Below are 16,625 nucleotides of genomic sequence, written 5' to 3'. Positions count from 1 at the left end.
CAAAAACAAAACAGTAATGCTATTCAAATACTACGATGTTTCACAAATAACAATGAGAAAATATTTTTGGCTAGATATTTAATTATGTACCCATGCTTAACTCTGAAGAGCCTGACATAAAAATTATAGTCAAAAAAAATATCTAAGTTTTGTATCGGACCAGTTTATTTTACATTGTCTAAAAGTTTAAATATGTGCATTACGGCTTTGTTTTGTATATCATTTGACACATCAGACTTTTATAAACCATGATATGGTGAGAATATGGAGCTTACACTCAAGGAGAAAACCTCAGTTTTATTCTTAGGATCAAACTGAACAAAAATATGCCATTTCATGCAGCTGTTGTTATTTGTTATGTCTTCATATAAAATTCTGATTTCATCAAATCAAAAAATGTTGTACATCCATTAGATTTGTACAACAGTATAGCAAACTACTTACATAATATGCATATAAATATAAGTTGTTACTCTCTATCTCCCAGTAGTATGTCTTATTAAAAATGGTATTTAAATGCTTAGTTTTATGATTAATGCTTTGTAGTTTTAAATGTGGCAGGTAAAACATAATGTAATGCAATACAATGATGATTGAGAGATACAAATACATATTTCTCAATAGCCTGTTGTATCATATTTGATACTTGTATTTTCTTTAAAAAGATATAAGAATAATGAGAAGAAGCTAAAGTTATTCTTATGTTTACCCTATATACTAAAATATATTTTACTTACTAAAAAAGGTGTAGAAGACTGACCAACAGGCATGATGATGTTCATAATTTAGAAGTCTTAGACATTCGTGTATCAGATGAGACAGTATGTTTTGTACACATCTGGCAAAATGATGTTGGATGCACTCTGTTCAGTCTTTATAGGTAATATACATAAATATTAATGTTTATATGCAGAGCTTTTTGGTTAAAATCAGTTTATAGATTAAACGGCTGCCTTGAAATGGTCTACCAGATAAACTAATATGATAGTATAATTCAAGTAGAATGAAAGCCATGGCAGAAACAAAATTGTGACTTGTTCGTTTTAGAATTTACACTTTAATATTAGTGCATTGGTCGGCGTCCAGTATCCCCATTTACCCCTCCACGGGTTTACATTTGGTGAATCTGTCTCCCCCTCCTGTCTCGTTCTCTGTTTCTTTCCTCTATTTTCCACTCAGTTTCTCGTGGTTTAAAATGGCGGCGTTGAGCAGCGCCGAGTCCCCACCGCCCGTCTTCAACGGAGACAGCATGAACCGCGATCCGGAGCGGGACCCGGGACTGGACGAGCTGGGCGCGGGGCTCGAACCCGCCTGTCCCGGAGGAGCGGCGATCCCCGAATGTCAACAGGACATTCCCGAGGAGGTACAATGGGGGAGTCAGGGTTGAAGGAGAGCTCGGCTGTAGAGCGGAGCGGGGCTGGATGGAGATGTTCAGGAAACACCGGCTGTAATACGGATCCTGGGGGGATGCAATGCATTGCAGGGGAGAGAGATGATGCACCATTATTTAAGTCGACCAAATCTTATATCGTGCGCTTATGCATTTTCGCAAGGTGCATTTCCGAATGACGCCATTTATAATTCTCTCATTGCAGTTCTCTGAGCCAATGTTTATCAGAAGGCCTGTTCGTGTTTCATTGGCTTTATTTCCCCACCAGACCCCGCTGCAATGCATGCATGCATGCTTCGTATCTCACCTTGCGATGCATCGTGTTAATGGGAAACTACAGATGCAACTGGGAATATATTAACTGCTCGCGTGCATTGTTTTATCTCCTTTGTGTCACCAGCTGGCGCGAGTCTGCGTTCGAATGCATTTACATTTACATTTAAATCTGCAGTGATGTCATTGTGCTCGTGCATGGAGCCCTGCGAACGTTCCATATTCATTTTGGGACCCCGTGTAAATGTATTGCATTATGCTTCTTTCTTCTAAGCTGTCAACTGTCTGTCTGCACAAATCACATATGCTGCTATAAGGGGCCTTTGCTGTTAGATGTACACACTGGGGTATTACTGGGTACATTCTGCTCCTTGCTGGAACATCCAGCTTAAGTTAGTAGCTGTGTTTAGAAACATGCTGGTTATTAGCTAGTTGACCATGTACAATGTTCCAGAAACCACCTTAAGCTGGTGTTACCAGCTGGTAGGTGATTTGTTGGCTGTCTACAAGCTAGAAACCAACTGAAATGTTCCAAAAACATGGTAGCTGTTTTTTTTGGCCAACATTTCAGATTGTTTCTGTTTTCTCTAGCTATCTAGAAACCATCTACCGTGTGTCACTTCCCTGCTACCGACTTAAGATAGATTTTCCAGCAGGGCATCCATTCATTCTGTTTAATTCGGAAAGAAAAAAAAAGTTTACACCGTCATGGAACAGGTTACAAATTTGTTTATTCAGGAAACAGCTTCCCTATTTAGCTGGAAGACTAGTTGGATTAAAGAGCAGCTTGTGTAAGTCATCATTGTATGAGTGCTTAGTGGTAATTAGATTAATTTTATTGCTGGCTGCTGTAACAGGGTTATACTGTCCGATTATACACGGGACTTGTCTTGCTTTTTTTTTTGGAAAAAGTAACTATATTTACTTTAGTATTCCTTTTTTTTTTTTTTACTCATACTTTTTAGCACTGAATTCGCTCTTAAATTAAAGAGTGGAGCATGTTTTCATCTGATTGAAGAGTCCATAAAACTAGTTAACAGTTTTATTTATGGTCAGGGCCATAACCACGAAGGGTATACCATGCATCTGATCTTCCCAATAAACATTACTTAGATGGGTTATGCGGTGGCAGTTTCTTCTAGAATCTTGAATGTTTGGCTACATACAGTATTTGTTGTCAGCTAGCTTTTACATTACTGACTTGAATGTTGAAGTAATAATTCACCCAAAAATGTGTATTTTAAAATCGTCACCTCCAGTGGGTTTAACTGTCACAACTGGATCAAATTGAACTTGAGAACCGGATCAATCATTCATTAATGAATAATTTAAATACATAATTTCAATGAATAACAATTACATTTTCAGTGTGTTCTTTATACAGGGCTATCGTATGGCTTTAGAAGCCTTGGAATATAATATGGTGTTTGTCAATTTGAAAGGTCTGGTTCCTTTCTATGAAATTTTATGTGAGTTGCAGTCTTCAAAAATTCTTCTTCTGTGTTTTACAGAAGAAAGAAATTAATACATGTTTGAAATGAAATGAGGATGTTTTAATATTGATAGAATTTTCATTTTTGGGTGAACTTTCCCTTTGTAGAGAACCCTGCAAGTATTTCATGTATTGAGCTATTTTTAAACTGTCTTGGTTATGTTGCATCATGTTGGAAACACAGAGTATATTACCACATGGGGCTTTAAAAGAAAGGCTTGTAACAAATGTCTGTTTAAGAAACTGTCAGCAATCTTTGACTGCCAGGAGTTGATACTGGCAAGACTACTGAGAAAGTCCCTTGTCACGGGTACCTTTTAGCTATTTCTTGCACTAATTTGACTAGTAGAGCCAGTTTAACTGCACCGTTGATTAGGAATCAAGTGGCAGCTTGACTCTCGGAAATGCAGGATTTTTAATCAGAACTAAAGTTAGATGCACTTAAATGTGCTATTTCATGGGGGCGTTGAGGCATTCCAAGTTTCTTGACAGTCTGCGGGAAAATTGCTTCTCAAAATGGTGATCATAATAAAGTTTACTTGTAAAGCTTTGTAGCACTGTCAGATTGTGTTCACTTGGCTGGGACATTTTCCAACAAACTTGGAGTATTTTATGATGTTGCTTGTATTGCTTGGCAAAATTGAAAAATGTTTATTGGCTTTTTAGAACAAGTACTTTGCTCGGATGTTTCCTTGAGAAAATGCTTGCAACCCATTGCAAAATAGGCTATAATCATAGTTTAAGTGCATGTCTTAACATTGGATAAAAAAATTATCCGCCTTAATTGAGTGCATGCATTTTTTGTGTACATTTTTAGAATTTCTGCAAGTCTTGGTGTTTCCATCCATCAGGTTTTTTTTCTTTCTTTCTGCAATATCCCCAAATTTGCATACAAATATGTGGATGTTGGAAACATAGCTAACCATGACCTCATGCACACCAATTGTTTTAAAATTGTGCTATAATTAAATGTATAAAATCTTCAATAACTAAAAATTTTAGTTTACTCATCTCCTGACAAATGTCTCGGATATTTAAAAATATTGACATTAGGATTGTGAATGTCAGAAGATTTTGCATAAATCGTACATTTACAGTATCAGATCCGACTGTTAAAGGTGTTTTTTTTGGTGTTTTTTTTTTTTGGTTTGGTTTAGGGACACGAATTAAAATAGCAAAAAAGAAAAAACAGGTTTCCTGAAGATCTCCCCTGCTTCCATTGGTTGAACACAAGGATAGCCCCGCCCCCAAATGTACACCTTTGGTTGAGCCAGTATTGTTTTGTCAGGTTGTTTGTGATGCTCAAACAAATGGAGTAAAGGCCTGTTCACACCAAGGATGATAACGATAAAGATATAGGCCTAGTTTTTCCTTCTAAATGTAAAAGAATAGCAGTCCACACCGCAGCTATAATGATAACAGCACAGAGAAACAATATTGTTGCAATCACTTACAGATTTTTTTTTTCTAGCTGATGAACGATAAAAACATTGACTGCCAATCAGAATCAATCCTGCTTTAAAGAGCTGGGGCATTTAAAGCATCTGACAAAAACTGCAGCACGCGCTTATCATAAACTGATATTGTGCGTTGGCGTGGATGCTAATATAGCTATTGTTAATAATAATGGGACTGGAAAAAGTATTTAACAAAATATAATACACACTTCGGTTGAAGCAAGTTGATGCATTTTGAAGCTGTTTCTTTGCTAGAGCTCACTGTCAGTATTTAATTTGCTTCACACCTCAGACTTAATTAATATAGCACATTTACTGTGAACAGGGCCTGAGACAGCCGTCCAGTGTCAGTTTTTACAGCTTAGTGGAGACAAGCAAGTGATTCTGTGTTTATTAGATTTAGCACAGTCATGAGGTTCTCATTCATCTATGGTGAAGTTCAAATGTATCTGCTCAAACACTTGTCCAATCAGTGGAACCTTCTCATAAAAAGGAAGCTGGGGAATTTTGGTTTGCCTAACTCTCATTTTGTTTGCAGATATGGAACATCAAACAGATGATTAAGTTAACCCAGGAGCACCTAGAAGCCCTTTTAGATAAGTTTGGAGGAGAACACAATCCGCCATCTATATACCTGGAGGTGAGTTGGCCCGACAAAGAGTTGCTGTCATGGGTGTGATGTGAAAGGTGTTTTTACTATACCAAGAAAGTTAATGGTGATGTTATAAATGAAGTGACTAGAATTGATACCATCTACAGTTACAATTAACTTTTGGCCTTTGTTCCAAACTCTCGTGAGCAGCCTAAATAGGCAGCATTTTAAGGCATCATAGGCACACTCCCAACACAACGGCTGTTCTAAAAGTTAAGCATCTTTAATATGTCTTTGGTCAAATTCTAAGGCAGGATCCAAAGTGTCCCTCCCACTCTCCAAATAACTACAACAAGCCTAGTGCAGAAATATATGCAAGTGTGTGGACAAAGTGGGTGAAATTATTTGAAATAATTCAAGTGTTAAATAAAAATCACTTTTTCCTAATATTTCCATATACGATTCCTAATTTTTCCTATTATTGTCATTAGCTTAGCAACATGCTAGTGGAAAACTCTGTTTCTATGAAACGATAGTTGTTGCCTGCAAAAAAAAATCACTCCATGACAGTTTAGATTAAAACTAATGAATGAATTCAGAGGAGGAAAATAACTGATGGAAGTATTTTATTGAAGCAGTAAAATTTTCCCTCTTGTGTATGCAATAACAGCAAATGCATAACCTCAGATCTTTTTAGATCAACCTTTATTTGTCTCACAAGTGTGAAATTTCAGCATTTACAGCAGTAAGTAGATAGCATGGAATAAAGTAAAATAATAAGTGACATTTATCCTCCAACAAGGTTCAAAACATGAGTATTTATGTGAAACGTTCATAACGTCTTAATGATATATTTCCTCTACGCCACAGGCCTATGAGGAGTACACTAGTAAGCTGGATGCATTACAGCAGCGGGAACAGCAGCTTTTGGAGGCTATTGGAAACGGAACAGAGTTCTGCTCCTCGCCGACACTCACCCTGCTGGATGTGAAGGGACCGGGTGCCCAGAGTGCCCCCATCGCCCCAAACACCTTGGCTGTCCTTCAGACCCCCACTGACGCATCACGAGGGAATCCCCGCTCGCCCCAGAAACCCATCGTAAGGGTTTTCCTGCCCAACAAACAGAGGACGGTGGTGAGTTGCTGGATATTATTTGTTGCTGAATACTTGGTACTGTTTTGCTTTTATATGTAACATTTAGAAAAAGTGCTTACAAATAAAAGATAGAAAAGATTGAAAAATAGACCTTAAACTATATAAATGCTATAATAGTATGTAACTAATATTATACTGGCTTTATGAAAGAATATCAGGTAAGGGATCTGACAAATGGGGTGAGTTACGTCTGTAATGTTTTGTCCACAGCTGGATTTGAGAAGTTCTGTCATGTACAGATGTGGTAGGATATTTTGACAATACTTCACGGTAAGGTTTCAGGCAGGGCTTTAAAAAGAGGTTTTTGAAAGGAATTTCCACTCCAACCAGATTTTAGAGCGCCGGGAGTCCATGGGAAATTAGCGAATATAGGTGACCCCCTTTATTTTGATTATCTGCTCAGCTTGTCTCTTTTGGTTTAGCAAAGAGAAGCGGCTGTATGAGTAGGAGCCAAGAAATCAAACGTGCCCAGACGTAGCCACAGTCTCACTGCAAGGAGATACAAGTTACTTGAGTAAGTGGTTTATGTATGTGTTTCAGGTTCCAGCTCGTTGTGGGATGACTCTGAGAGACTCCTTAAAGAAGGCTCTGATGATGCGAGGCCTGATCCCAGAATGCTGTGCGGTCTACAGGGTTCAGGATGGGTAACAACTGTTCTAACCATCACTAGTGCAAAAACCAAGGTTATGTCACACTGCCAGCTGTACTTCACTTTTAATGTCTTTCCTGCCCACATTAGGGAGAAGAAGCCTATTGGCTGGGACACAGACATTTCCTGGTTGACGGGGGAGGAGCTCCATGTTGAGGTTTTAGAGAATGTGCCACTGACGACCCATAATTTTGTGAGTATGATGAAACTGACCACAAGCTGTAGCTTAAAGGGGACCAATTGTGCCCCCTTTTATAAAAAAGTCTATAAAATACCTCCCAGATCATTTACCATAGTATGTCCAATTTGCTCCTTTTTGAGTGTTAGCAAAAACACGCCGTTTTTGTGTGTGTACCTTTAAATGCAAATGAGCTTCGGATACTCTCGCAACAACAAAACTGGAGAATCTCACGCAGCCAAAATGTCAGAAATTGAATAGCGGTGTTCAGCCTTACACATTTAACCCGGAGTCGGACACAGATGGAGAGGCTCCGGTAGAAGTTACAACTTTTAGAATGCAACATTAAGTTTCTGAATGGTTAGTTGATGAATTTATGTAGTTGTTGTTCAACTTGTTGGTTAGCAAGTCTAAATCTATATGTCTATAAATCTATCATCTATAAATTGTTGCACAGGCGCTCATGTGGGAACTGTAGTATGATGCCTACATAGCCTGAGAGTAAATGCTGCATGGAGATAGAACATGTATTGTTTTGTTTAATTACGGTAATAATTGATATAATCATCTTTTTCCACATTAGCCATACAGCATGCTAACAAGCACATTAAGAAATGCGATTTGGAAACATTCACAAAATATGAAGTGCGACACTTGCTTGTTTCTGGATATGAAGTCTGAGTACGAGCAGTTGGTATTGACCCATCTTTCAGAATCAACTTTTGTGCAAATCCAGCGTTGAACTGACCCTCGTTTGCGAAGCAGTCAGACGTAAAATTATTTGCACAAGCATATCTGACTTTACCTAATTTCTTCGGCACATTTCCTTGGCACTTCGGCACATAAATGAAGTTCATCCACTGTGTCCTCAGTGCTCAGATGCGGTTGATTTGTACATCCAAAAACAGAACATTTGTAATGTTTATGTGGCGCAGACATTATATCAATAGGTGCTATAGCAAGGATATGAACATGGCAGACTATGTGACTGACATCACAGTAGGGGGAAATCAGGAACAGCGTTTTTTCGGACACTGCTTCTGATTTATGGGAATTATATAAAAAAAATGAGTGGGTCGATTTTTACCATTCTAGGCTGGTTGTTTACACACACTATGGACACACATCAGTGTTTAAACACCAAGTAAAAGTGAATTTTGCATAATATTTCCCCCTTAAAATAAATCTGAAATGACAGTTCACATATTATTGGTGTGGTGATTTCTATTCTTGATTTTACTTTTCTTAAAGAGTTTCTTAAAGACACGTTGACTTCTCCTCCACCTTGACTGTAATATATTGTGCTTTGGAAACATCCAGAAGCTTTGTAATAACTCAGAGGGTTATTTCGGTGATTTAAACAGGTGCGAAAGACCTTCTTCACGCTGGCCTTCTGTGACTTTTGCCGGAAGCTGCTGTTTCAGGGCTTCCGCTGCCAGACGTGCGGCTACAAGTTCCACCAGCGCTGCAGCACAGAGGTCCCGCTCATGTGTGTCAACTACGATCAGCTGGAGTGAGTGCTCATGGGAAATTCTTTCACTTCTGCTTTATCCATTAAAGGGTGAAATTTGCTCCACACATAATACACAGTGAAATAAAGCATGTAAATAATTTACATTAAATTACATTATATTTGAATTAAATATCAAAACAATGTTTTTGCCTAAGCTTATTTCTCCTATATTAATATTCACTGTATTTGGAATAATTTGCATCTTATATGGTTTTGTGCTGTGGGTAATTAATTATGCATAATATTTGTACTGTTCTTCTTATTTATATTTTTGTTCAGTTTACTGCTGGCATCAAAATTTCTAGTGCACCATCCCATTACCCAGGAGGAGATGTCATCAGAGGGCACGACACCCATTTCAGAGATGTGTCCCTCCCTCCCCCCATCTGAGTCCACTGGGTAAGAATTTAGTCCACTTCTGTATATATACATGTATGTATGTGTGAGAGATTTTTACATATGTTTTTGAAACACGCCTCTTGCGCTCGCCAAGGCTGCATTTATTCTGATAAAAAATACAATAATATTGTTAAATATTATTACAATTTAAAATAACTTTTTTCTGTTTTCTATACTTTAAAATGTAATTTATTCCTGTGATGGCAAAGTTGAATTTTCAGCAGCCATTACTCCAGCCTTCAGTGTCACATGTTTCAGATATCTTAATATTTTGTGGAAACTGAGACATTTTTTTTTTTTTTTTTTTTTTTTTTTTTTGATGGATATAAAATTTAAAAAAGAGCATTTATTTGAATTTGATAGAGATATAAATCTTTTGCAGATCAGTGTAGTTACTGCTGTGTGTCTTTTAGTTGAGAAATTGTAAGGGTCGCCTCAAGTATGTACTGTAGTGCGTTAGTAACTTTAAAGGGGGAACTATGCAGTTTTTTTTTTGCTTAATTTACCTTAACTGAACAGCTTCGGAGTAATTGGAATGGTTATATGACTTCTTTTGGGTTGAATGGTGGCCGTCTCGCTTCCCCCTAGCGCCTGTGACTGGCCTCAGCGTCAGGAAGTATTGCTTGATATCAGGTCTCGCGATGTAACGAATTGCTTTACGGCACTGCCCACATATGCAAGCCTTCTGTGTATCATACATACCTCAGTGGACATGGCTCCGTGCGTTCGCCGGCTTCTTTGAAAACAAATGCACATGACCAGAGGGAGAAGATGGGAGGGGGGAGAGTCGCCAACGAGTTTTTACGACAGAGTTGTCAAATATCTATTCCGAAGCTGTAGGGGGAGCTCTATAGAGAAACCTGCGAGCAAAAAGTGAAAGAAATTGCCAAAACTGCATAGCGCTGCTTTAACAGTGACTTTAATCATGCACTAAGCAAAATTTCATTATGCTCTCCTGTATTTTTTTTCTCCAGGTCTCTTTGCCATCCTACTGTGTCCCCGTCCAAATCCATCCCTATCCCACAGTCCTTCAGACCTGGAGAGGAGGACCACCGCAACCAGTTTGGCCAGAGGGATCGCTCTTCCTCTGCCCCTAATGTCCATATCAACACCATCGAGCCGGTCAACATTGATGTGAGAACTGGACATTTGAACAGCTGATAAATATATTTTAGACCATGTCTAATATGTATTTAAAATAATTATAATGTAGGTCCCACTTCCTGAATCTAAAAAAAGAAAAAGAGTATAATATAAAATATAAAAGTGAACTATTTAGTAATATTACTAAATATCTACATTGATAATATTTGATGTGTGCTATTATTTTAGATGCATTATATTATTTCTTTAAATTAATATTATTTATTAATAAATGAATCTATATTAAGTGTTACAGCTGCCCTCAACCACTGCATCACCTCCATATTATGCTTATTATAATCTTGTTTATAAAAGTCTCTGTTAATATAAATGTTTCTTATACCACCAAATATTTACAAGGTGCATTTGTGTCAAAAGTTACAATTGCCGCGGACTCCCCTAGTCCCTGCTAATCGGTGTTATTCCTGTACAGGATTTGATCCGTGATCAAGGCTTACCAAGGTCAGATGGAGGTAAGGGTTGTCCGAAACAGAAAACATACACTAAGACGCACTGAATTCAAATGGCTTTCCGTCATCCCATGTCTTTGTGCTATCTTTGTGTCATTGGCCTTAGAAGTTTGGGACAGCTGTTCCATTTCACCGTGCCTGCTATTAAAGCTGAAAAATAGGCCTTTCTCTCCCCATCCCGCTTTGTGAATTGCTTCTGCCCTTTTCTTTATCAATAGCGGCCTGCTGTAAAGTACTAATTCCTAATCAGTGTTGTTAAAACCTGCCCCCTGTCCTTTCTGTTTCAAAACATGTCCCAGAACATTATAAGTAAACATCCGGTCATAACTTACTCACCTTCATGTTGTTCCAAACCCGTGCGACTTTCTTTTTTCTGTGGAACATAAAAGAAGATGTTTAGAAGAATGTTCAAGCTGCTCTTTTCCATAAACCAAATGTAAATTAAAAGCATAAAAGATAATCAAACGCGTTTGGAATGACACAAGGTGATTAAATGATGACATAATTATCATTTTTTTGATAGACTGTATACAGGAATAAATAAAAACTGGCTCTGTAATTCACTTGATCATCTCTAAATGAACTCTGAGAGTAGACACAGGATTTTGGGTAGTGGGTGACAGGAAGTGCACCTGAGCTTCAGGGGCCAGTGATCCCGTGTCTGTCTCTCTCCCCCCTGCAGCCCCCTCGCAACACCCAGCCCGCTGCTTGAGGAAGAACCGAACACGGACCTCAAGCCCCCTTCTGTCCTCCCACCCCAATGAAATTGTCTTTGATTTTGAGCCTGAGCCAGTGTTCAGAGGTAGATAGGCCTTTGTGCGTGGCTGTGTCCCACACCTTGTCTCGTCCTTTGCTTGTCTGTCTGTCTTCCACTTGTGTGTTTTGTTGATGTATTTCACTCCTCCTTGTTTGAATTCTCACTTTCTCTGACACACACGCTTTAACTGCACTTTTAACTCCACTCACTTTTCCTTAACTCAACACACTACAAACTCACTTAGTACGGCAAAATTTTTACATACTGTATATCAACTTTAGACATTTTCCTCTCTTTCGGTCAGTTTTGTATATTTTAGTGTGCATGCACATTTCTAAATTTAGATCGCCTTGTCCATTTATCTAAAGCTAACTTTTAGTTATCTTTAAAAGAAAAATAATCGAATTACACTGTTAAATGTTATCTTTAGCAAATCTCAAAATGTGCATTTCATACTCTACATTATAATTATTTGGAATATTTTTATTTTATTTAGCATTTCATATATATTCTTTAATTAAATCACTTTTATTTAGATAAAATAATATAGAATTTTAATATTAGCCATTTATTAGTTATTGACCATAACTTGAAAACAATTATCAGCTTATTGTATTGGCCAGTAAAAAAAAAAAAAAGTTTTTCATCTAACATTTTATATTTTATTTAAATTGACAAAAAATATTTTTTACTAGGTTTAGCTAACAATAACAACACAGGTATTTGGCAAAATTTTAATATCAGTGCATCCCTACTTCCAATACTTCAGCGTACATATTTGTGCGAGATATTTTTAGATTTGGGCTTTCCGGAAAAAGACGGGATGTGGCTCAGGATTTGCTAGTATACTTATATTTGAGGCATACATCGCTCGCAGCCCCGTTTCACACTGCATGGGCTGTGACGTGCCCCTTTCCTCTTTTTCTCTCCCTCATGTGACCACACAAGATTTTATTCCTTTCCTTCTGTCTTCTTCCCCTCTTATTCTGTTTCTCTCTTCTTTGGCTCCCATATTTCCTGCTGAAGTAACTTTGATGTTTCTCGACCTCTTGCGATTCCAGGCTCCACAACAGGCCTGTCGGCCACACCTCCTGCCTCCCTACCTGGTTCCCTGCCCAATGTGAAGGTGTCGAAATCGCCGTGCCAACCGAGGGAGCGGAAGCCATCGTCTTCTTCTGAGGACCGCAATAAAATGGTAAAGATTTTTTTTCTTTTTACCTCACTTGGCACATCCAGGTTTAAGGTCATTTTAATCTATTTTGTCTAATATTTTGCTCTATAGAAAACTCTAGGTCGACGGGACTCGAGCGATGATTGGGAGATCCCAGAAGGTCAGATCACCCTGGGACAGCGGATAGGATCTGGCTCCTTTGGAACAGTCTACAAGGGGAAGTGGCACGGTGGGTCCAGTGAGAATGTTAACAGCATTTGGACTTCAGATTAATAAGGAATGCACAAAAAAGGCTAAACGTGTGTCTTCCTCTTCCTCACAGGTGATGTGGCGGTAAAGATGTTGAATGTCACGGCACCCACTCCACAGCAGCTACAGGCCTTTAAAAATGAAGTGGGTGTCCTCAGGTAAGATAAGGACTAAAAATGCTCATTTCAAAAGTGTAACTGTATCTGTCCAAAATGTAGGTTTCAGGTAGTGGTCAACTGCTATAGTTTTATAGCATTATTATTTTTTTTTTATTTTATACATTTTTATTTATTTAATGTTTTAAGCTATCCCAATTGTTGGTTACAAGGTTGCAAAAAATCAATTTATTTTAATTTAATAAAATAGTTTAATTAAAATCAACAATTAAATTAAATATAAAATAATAAAATAAAATCTCATATAATATTTAATTTGACCTAAGATTGCCTATCAACATGAGGGTTAAGCACTTTGTTTCACTGACCATTGAATTAAGAGTTTCCTATCATTCATTAAGCGATGAAACTTGAAACAAAAAAGGAGAATATTATTAAAAGAATTGTGCATTTCATAATCGTAAATGTGTTTTTATACATGTAGGTTTAAGGTGCAGATTAGTATTTGAACAATGACTAGGGCTGTCACTTTTGTGAAAAAATCCTGTTCGATTGTAAAATCGATTTTCCATGTCTAAAGATGTTTCCATTTTAAACGCCAAATATAGGCAAATCCACGGACAACTAACAGGCATTAGGACGAACGTAAAAAGGGCGCTTGAGACGTGCACAAGTCAGCAATATTTCTGATGATTTATTGGCGTGAAGTTTCGTCCACAGCGACAAACAGGAGTGCAACATTCTCGAAAAACAATAAGCCGAGTGGACTGCCATAACATCACTGAAAAACATTACTGCAGGCTTCAACATGGCTGTGTTTACGATTAGAAATGTCAAACAAATTTCGCCTACGTAGGCGATTGTAGTCCGAATCTGTATCTGTATGCATGAGACTGTCTGAATACCGGCAGAATTGACATGTTTGTTGTAAAAAGAGACACATTATGCAGAAGTATAATTTGCTGTTATGAGTTTGTCAGAGCCTGCAGTTACTTTGTGACGCGCGTTCGCTGCGGGGATATCGTGACGAGCTGGACGCGATCCGAGAGATGGCCGTTAAAATTGATTCCCTATTTTCGTTTTCGAAACTTCTGTTGGTTGGTCCGATCGATTGTGCAATCGATTTTCGAACGCAAAGTGACAGCCCTAACAATGACTAAAAAAAATTCAGTCATTATTCGTAAACCTTATATATTTGCTCATTAAATGTTAGTCTCGTGTTTTTTGTTCAGCCTATGTGCTACCTAGGATTGTCCAATACCAAAATTTCAGTTGTCGGTACCAATGCCAGTAGAATTTCACGGTTCTCTGTACCAATTTCGGTATCATGGCAAAAACACACAAATACGCACAGGAACGTTTGAAAGGAGCCGTCTATTGACCCAATACTTGGTACTACTGGTACTTCCGGTAAAATTTAAGTATCGACTTGGTACCAAAGTATCCCTAGAGCTGCTAAAACATTGTTCTACCAAAGCTCATTGAAAAATTCTTTATCTCCCACAGGAAAACCCGCCATGTGAATATCCTGCTCTTCATGGGCTACACCACCAAACCCCAGCTGGCTATAGTTACACAGTGGTGTGAAGGCTCGAGTCTCTACCATCACCTGCACATCATCGAAACCAAGTTTGAGATGATCAAGCTGATTGACATTGCCCGCCAGACGGCCCAGGGCATGGAGTGAGTGACTGGATCGATTAGAGAGATTAGAGATCTCAGATGATCACTATAGCAGTGTAATGTTTAGTAGTCAAGAATCCATTTAGTCTTCTGGCTTCAATAGAAAGCGTGAAACCTACTGCTATCATGATACTAAATTGTTAAAGTTTTAATGCGTGAATTTAACATTTTTAAATATTTTTTTATCCACAGCTATCTGCACGCCAAGTCCATCATCCATAGAGATCTGAAGAGTAACAGTATCCTTTGTAATTAAGGACTGATTTGCTGTAAAATGTCTTATACCTATTAAAAGCGACCTGTATTTTTGTATATCAACTTTACAGTGATGTCCAAGCCTATGTGCGCATACATACGCTTCTATATTAGCCTTAACACCACCTCCCTAGATATCTTTTTGCATGAGGATCTAACAGTAAAGATTGGTGATTTCGGTCTGGCTACGGTGAAGTCCCGTTGGAGTGGCTCACACCAGTTTGAGCAGCTTTCTGGCTCTATCTTGTGGATGGTGAGTCAAGGCACTTGTACTAGCTATGAGTATTTATTTCGCGCCGACATTTGCATCTGGACTGACTCATTGGTCTTCTTCAGGCTCCAGAGGTGATCAGACTGCAGGATAAAAACCCATACAGTTTCCAGTCGGATGTCTACGCGTTCGGCATTGTGCTCTATGAGCTCATGTCAGGGGCTCTGCCTTATTCCAACATCAACAACAGAGACCAGGTGAACCTCTTATCAGTGCACTTGTTTTTTTACATTTGATTCATTTTGTAAACATGAGTAGTACTTATGCCTTATCATCAATTTCGAATGTTAATGTACTGTATGTGTAATGTACTAGTAGTAGGGTCTATGACATAAATCAAGTCTGTACTCTGAAGGATTACTGCAAATATCTGAATATTGGAAAATGTAATGAGCATATCTCTCCTATCCAGATTATCTTTATGGTTGGCCGAGGTTACCTTTCCCCTGACCTGAGCAAAGTGCGCAGTAATTGCCCAAAGGCCATGAAGAGACTTATGGCAGATTGTTTGAAGAAAAAGCGAGAGGAGAGACCTCTTTTCCCTCAGGTAATGTTGTTAAACTTCTGCTTTCTCCAATTTGCCTGCCATCTGTCAAGGCCATGTCGAAGTATGTTGCCACAAGATGGCATCAGAGTGTCATTAACAGAATGTAACAGAATATATTTGCAGCTTTGTATTTAATATATTTAGAATTTTCTTTAATCAGTCAAATTTTATTGTGTGTGTGTATACACGTGCGCGCACACACACACACACACACACACCCACACACACACACACACCCACACACACACACACACCCACACACACACACACACACACACACACACATAGTGTGTGTGCATAATTATTAGGCAAATCGATATTCTGATCTTTTTTTCTTTTTTTTCAAGTACATTTTACCAATTCCAAACCACATCAATCTTGATTACTACTATTAATTGTGTATATAATCCTTTATAAGTGATATATAATTGTTAACGAGGGCTGGAAGTGGAAAAATGCCTTATTCAGATAGTCATAATGAAATGGCCATGAGAAGGATGCAATACTATAGAAATTGTGAAACTAAGTGTTGACCATTGGACAAGAAATGGTCACTCTGGGTCAGCATATATATATAATTTTTTTTAATATATATATTTTTTGTATATATCATCTATTTATGGCAGATCCTGGCCTCCATTGAGTTATTGGCACGCTCTCTGCCCAAGATCCACCGCAGCGCTTCTGAACCGTCCCTTAACCGCGCTGGCTTCCAGACAGAGGACTTCAGCCTGTACGCCTGCGCTTCCCCCAAGACACCCATTCAGGCTGGTGGCTATGGCAAGTACAAATAGACAAACATTGTTGTACTTTTTGACTTGTATTGCATTAATTAGTATGAAAACTGATACAAATCTGTCCTTGT

The 16,625-nt window shown here is 38.3% G+C and overlaps 2 protein-coding genes and 1 long non-coding RNA gene across 4 annotated transcripts in view; 1 reads left to right on the top strand and 2 right to left on the bottom strand.

Moving 5' to 3' along the window:
- tmem178bb (transmembrane protein 178Bb) overlaps positions 1 to 6,313 on the bottom strand; it is a 98,214-nt gene extending 91,901 nt beyond the window's left edge. Inside the window, exon 1 of the mRNA XM_082168548.1 lies at positions 6,182 to 6,313. The gene's annotated coding sequence lies outside the window, so the exon portion shown is untranslated. The remainder of the gene's footprint in view (positions 1 to 6,181) is intronic.
- braf (B-Raf proto-oncogene, serine/threonine kinase) overlaps positions 906 to 16,625 on the top strand; it is an 18,751-nt gene continuing 3,031 nt past the window's right edge. Inside the window, exons 1-19 of one of the 2 annotated variants that reach the window (XM_082168542.1) lie at positions 906 to 1,363; positions 5,151 to 5,252; positions 6,075 to 6,338; positions 6,900 to 7,003; positions 7,099 to 7,201; positions 8,551 to 8,699; positions 8,979 to 9,098; positions 10,073 to 10,232; positions 10,675 to 10,714; positions 11,394 to 11,513; positions 12,530 to 12,663; positions 12,751 to 12,868; positions 12,962 to 13,046; positions 14,511 to 14,687; positions 14,880 to 14,926; positions 15,077 to 15,195; positions 15,279 to 15,410; positions 15,626 to 15,760; positions 16,387 to 16,540. In XM_082168542.1, the coding sequence (XP_082024668.1) occupies positions 1,196 to 1,363; positions 5,151 to 5,252; positions 6,075 to 6,338; positions 6,900 to 7,003; positions 7,099 to 7,201; positions 8,551 to 8,699; positions 8,979 to 9,098; positions 10,073 to 10,232; positions 10,675 to 10,714; positions 11,394 to 11,513; positions 12,530 to 12,663; positions 12,751 to 12,868; positions 12,962 to 13,046; positions 14,511 to 14,687; positions 14,880 to 14,926; positions 15,077 to 15,195; positions 15,279 to 15,410; positions 15,626 to 15,760; positions 16,387 to 16,540 (2,431 nt within the window). In that variant the 5' untranslated portion in view covers positions 906 to 1,195. The remainder of the gene's footprint in view (positions 1,364 to 5,150; positions 5,253 to 6,074; positions 6,339 to 6,899; positions 7,004 to 7,098; positions 7,202 to 8,550; positions 8,700 to 8,978; positions 9,099 to 10,072; positions 10,233 to 10,674; positions 10,715 to 11,393; positions 11,514 to 12,529; positions 12,664 to 12,750; positions 12,869 to 12,961; positions 13,047 to 14,510; positions 14,688 to 14,879; positions 14,927 to 15,076; positions 15,196 to 15,278; positions 15,411 to 15,625; positions 15,761 to 16,386; positions 16,541 to 16,625) is intronic. The other variant, XM_082168543.1, reaches the window with a different exon arrangement.
- The window catches only part of LOC309498059, a 26,604-nt gene continuing 20,291 nt past the window's right edge, over positions 10,313 to 16,625 (bottom strand). Inside the window, exons 7-8 of the long non-coding RNA XR_014205833.1 lie at positions 11,048 to 11,084; positions 10,313 to 10,327 (exon numbers count right to left, since the gene is read on the bottom strand). This is a non-coding gene — a long non-coding RNA (uncharacterized lncRNA). The remainder of the gene's footprint in view (positions 10,328 to 11,047; positions 11,085 to 16,625) is intronic.

The sequence above is a fragment of the Leuciscus leuciscus genome (assembly GCF_965113295.1).
Source record: "Leuciscus leuciscus genome assembly, chromosome: 4".
In the NCBI taxonomy this organism is placed as follows: domain Eukaryota; kingdom Metazoa; phylum Chordata; class Actinopteri; order Cypriniformes; family Leuciscidae; genus Leuciscus; species Leuciscus leuciscus.
The sequence above is the reverse complement of the archived record's forward strand: the minus strand, read 5'-3'. Positions and strand labels throughout refer to the sequence as shown.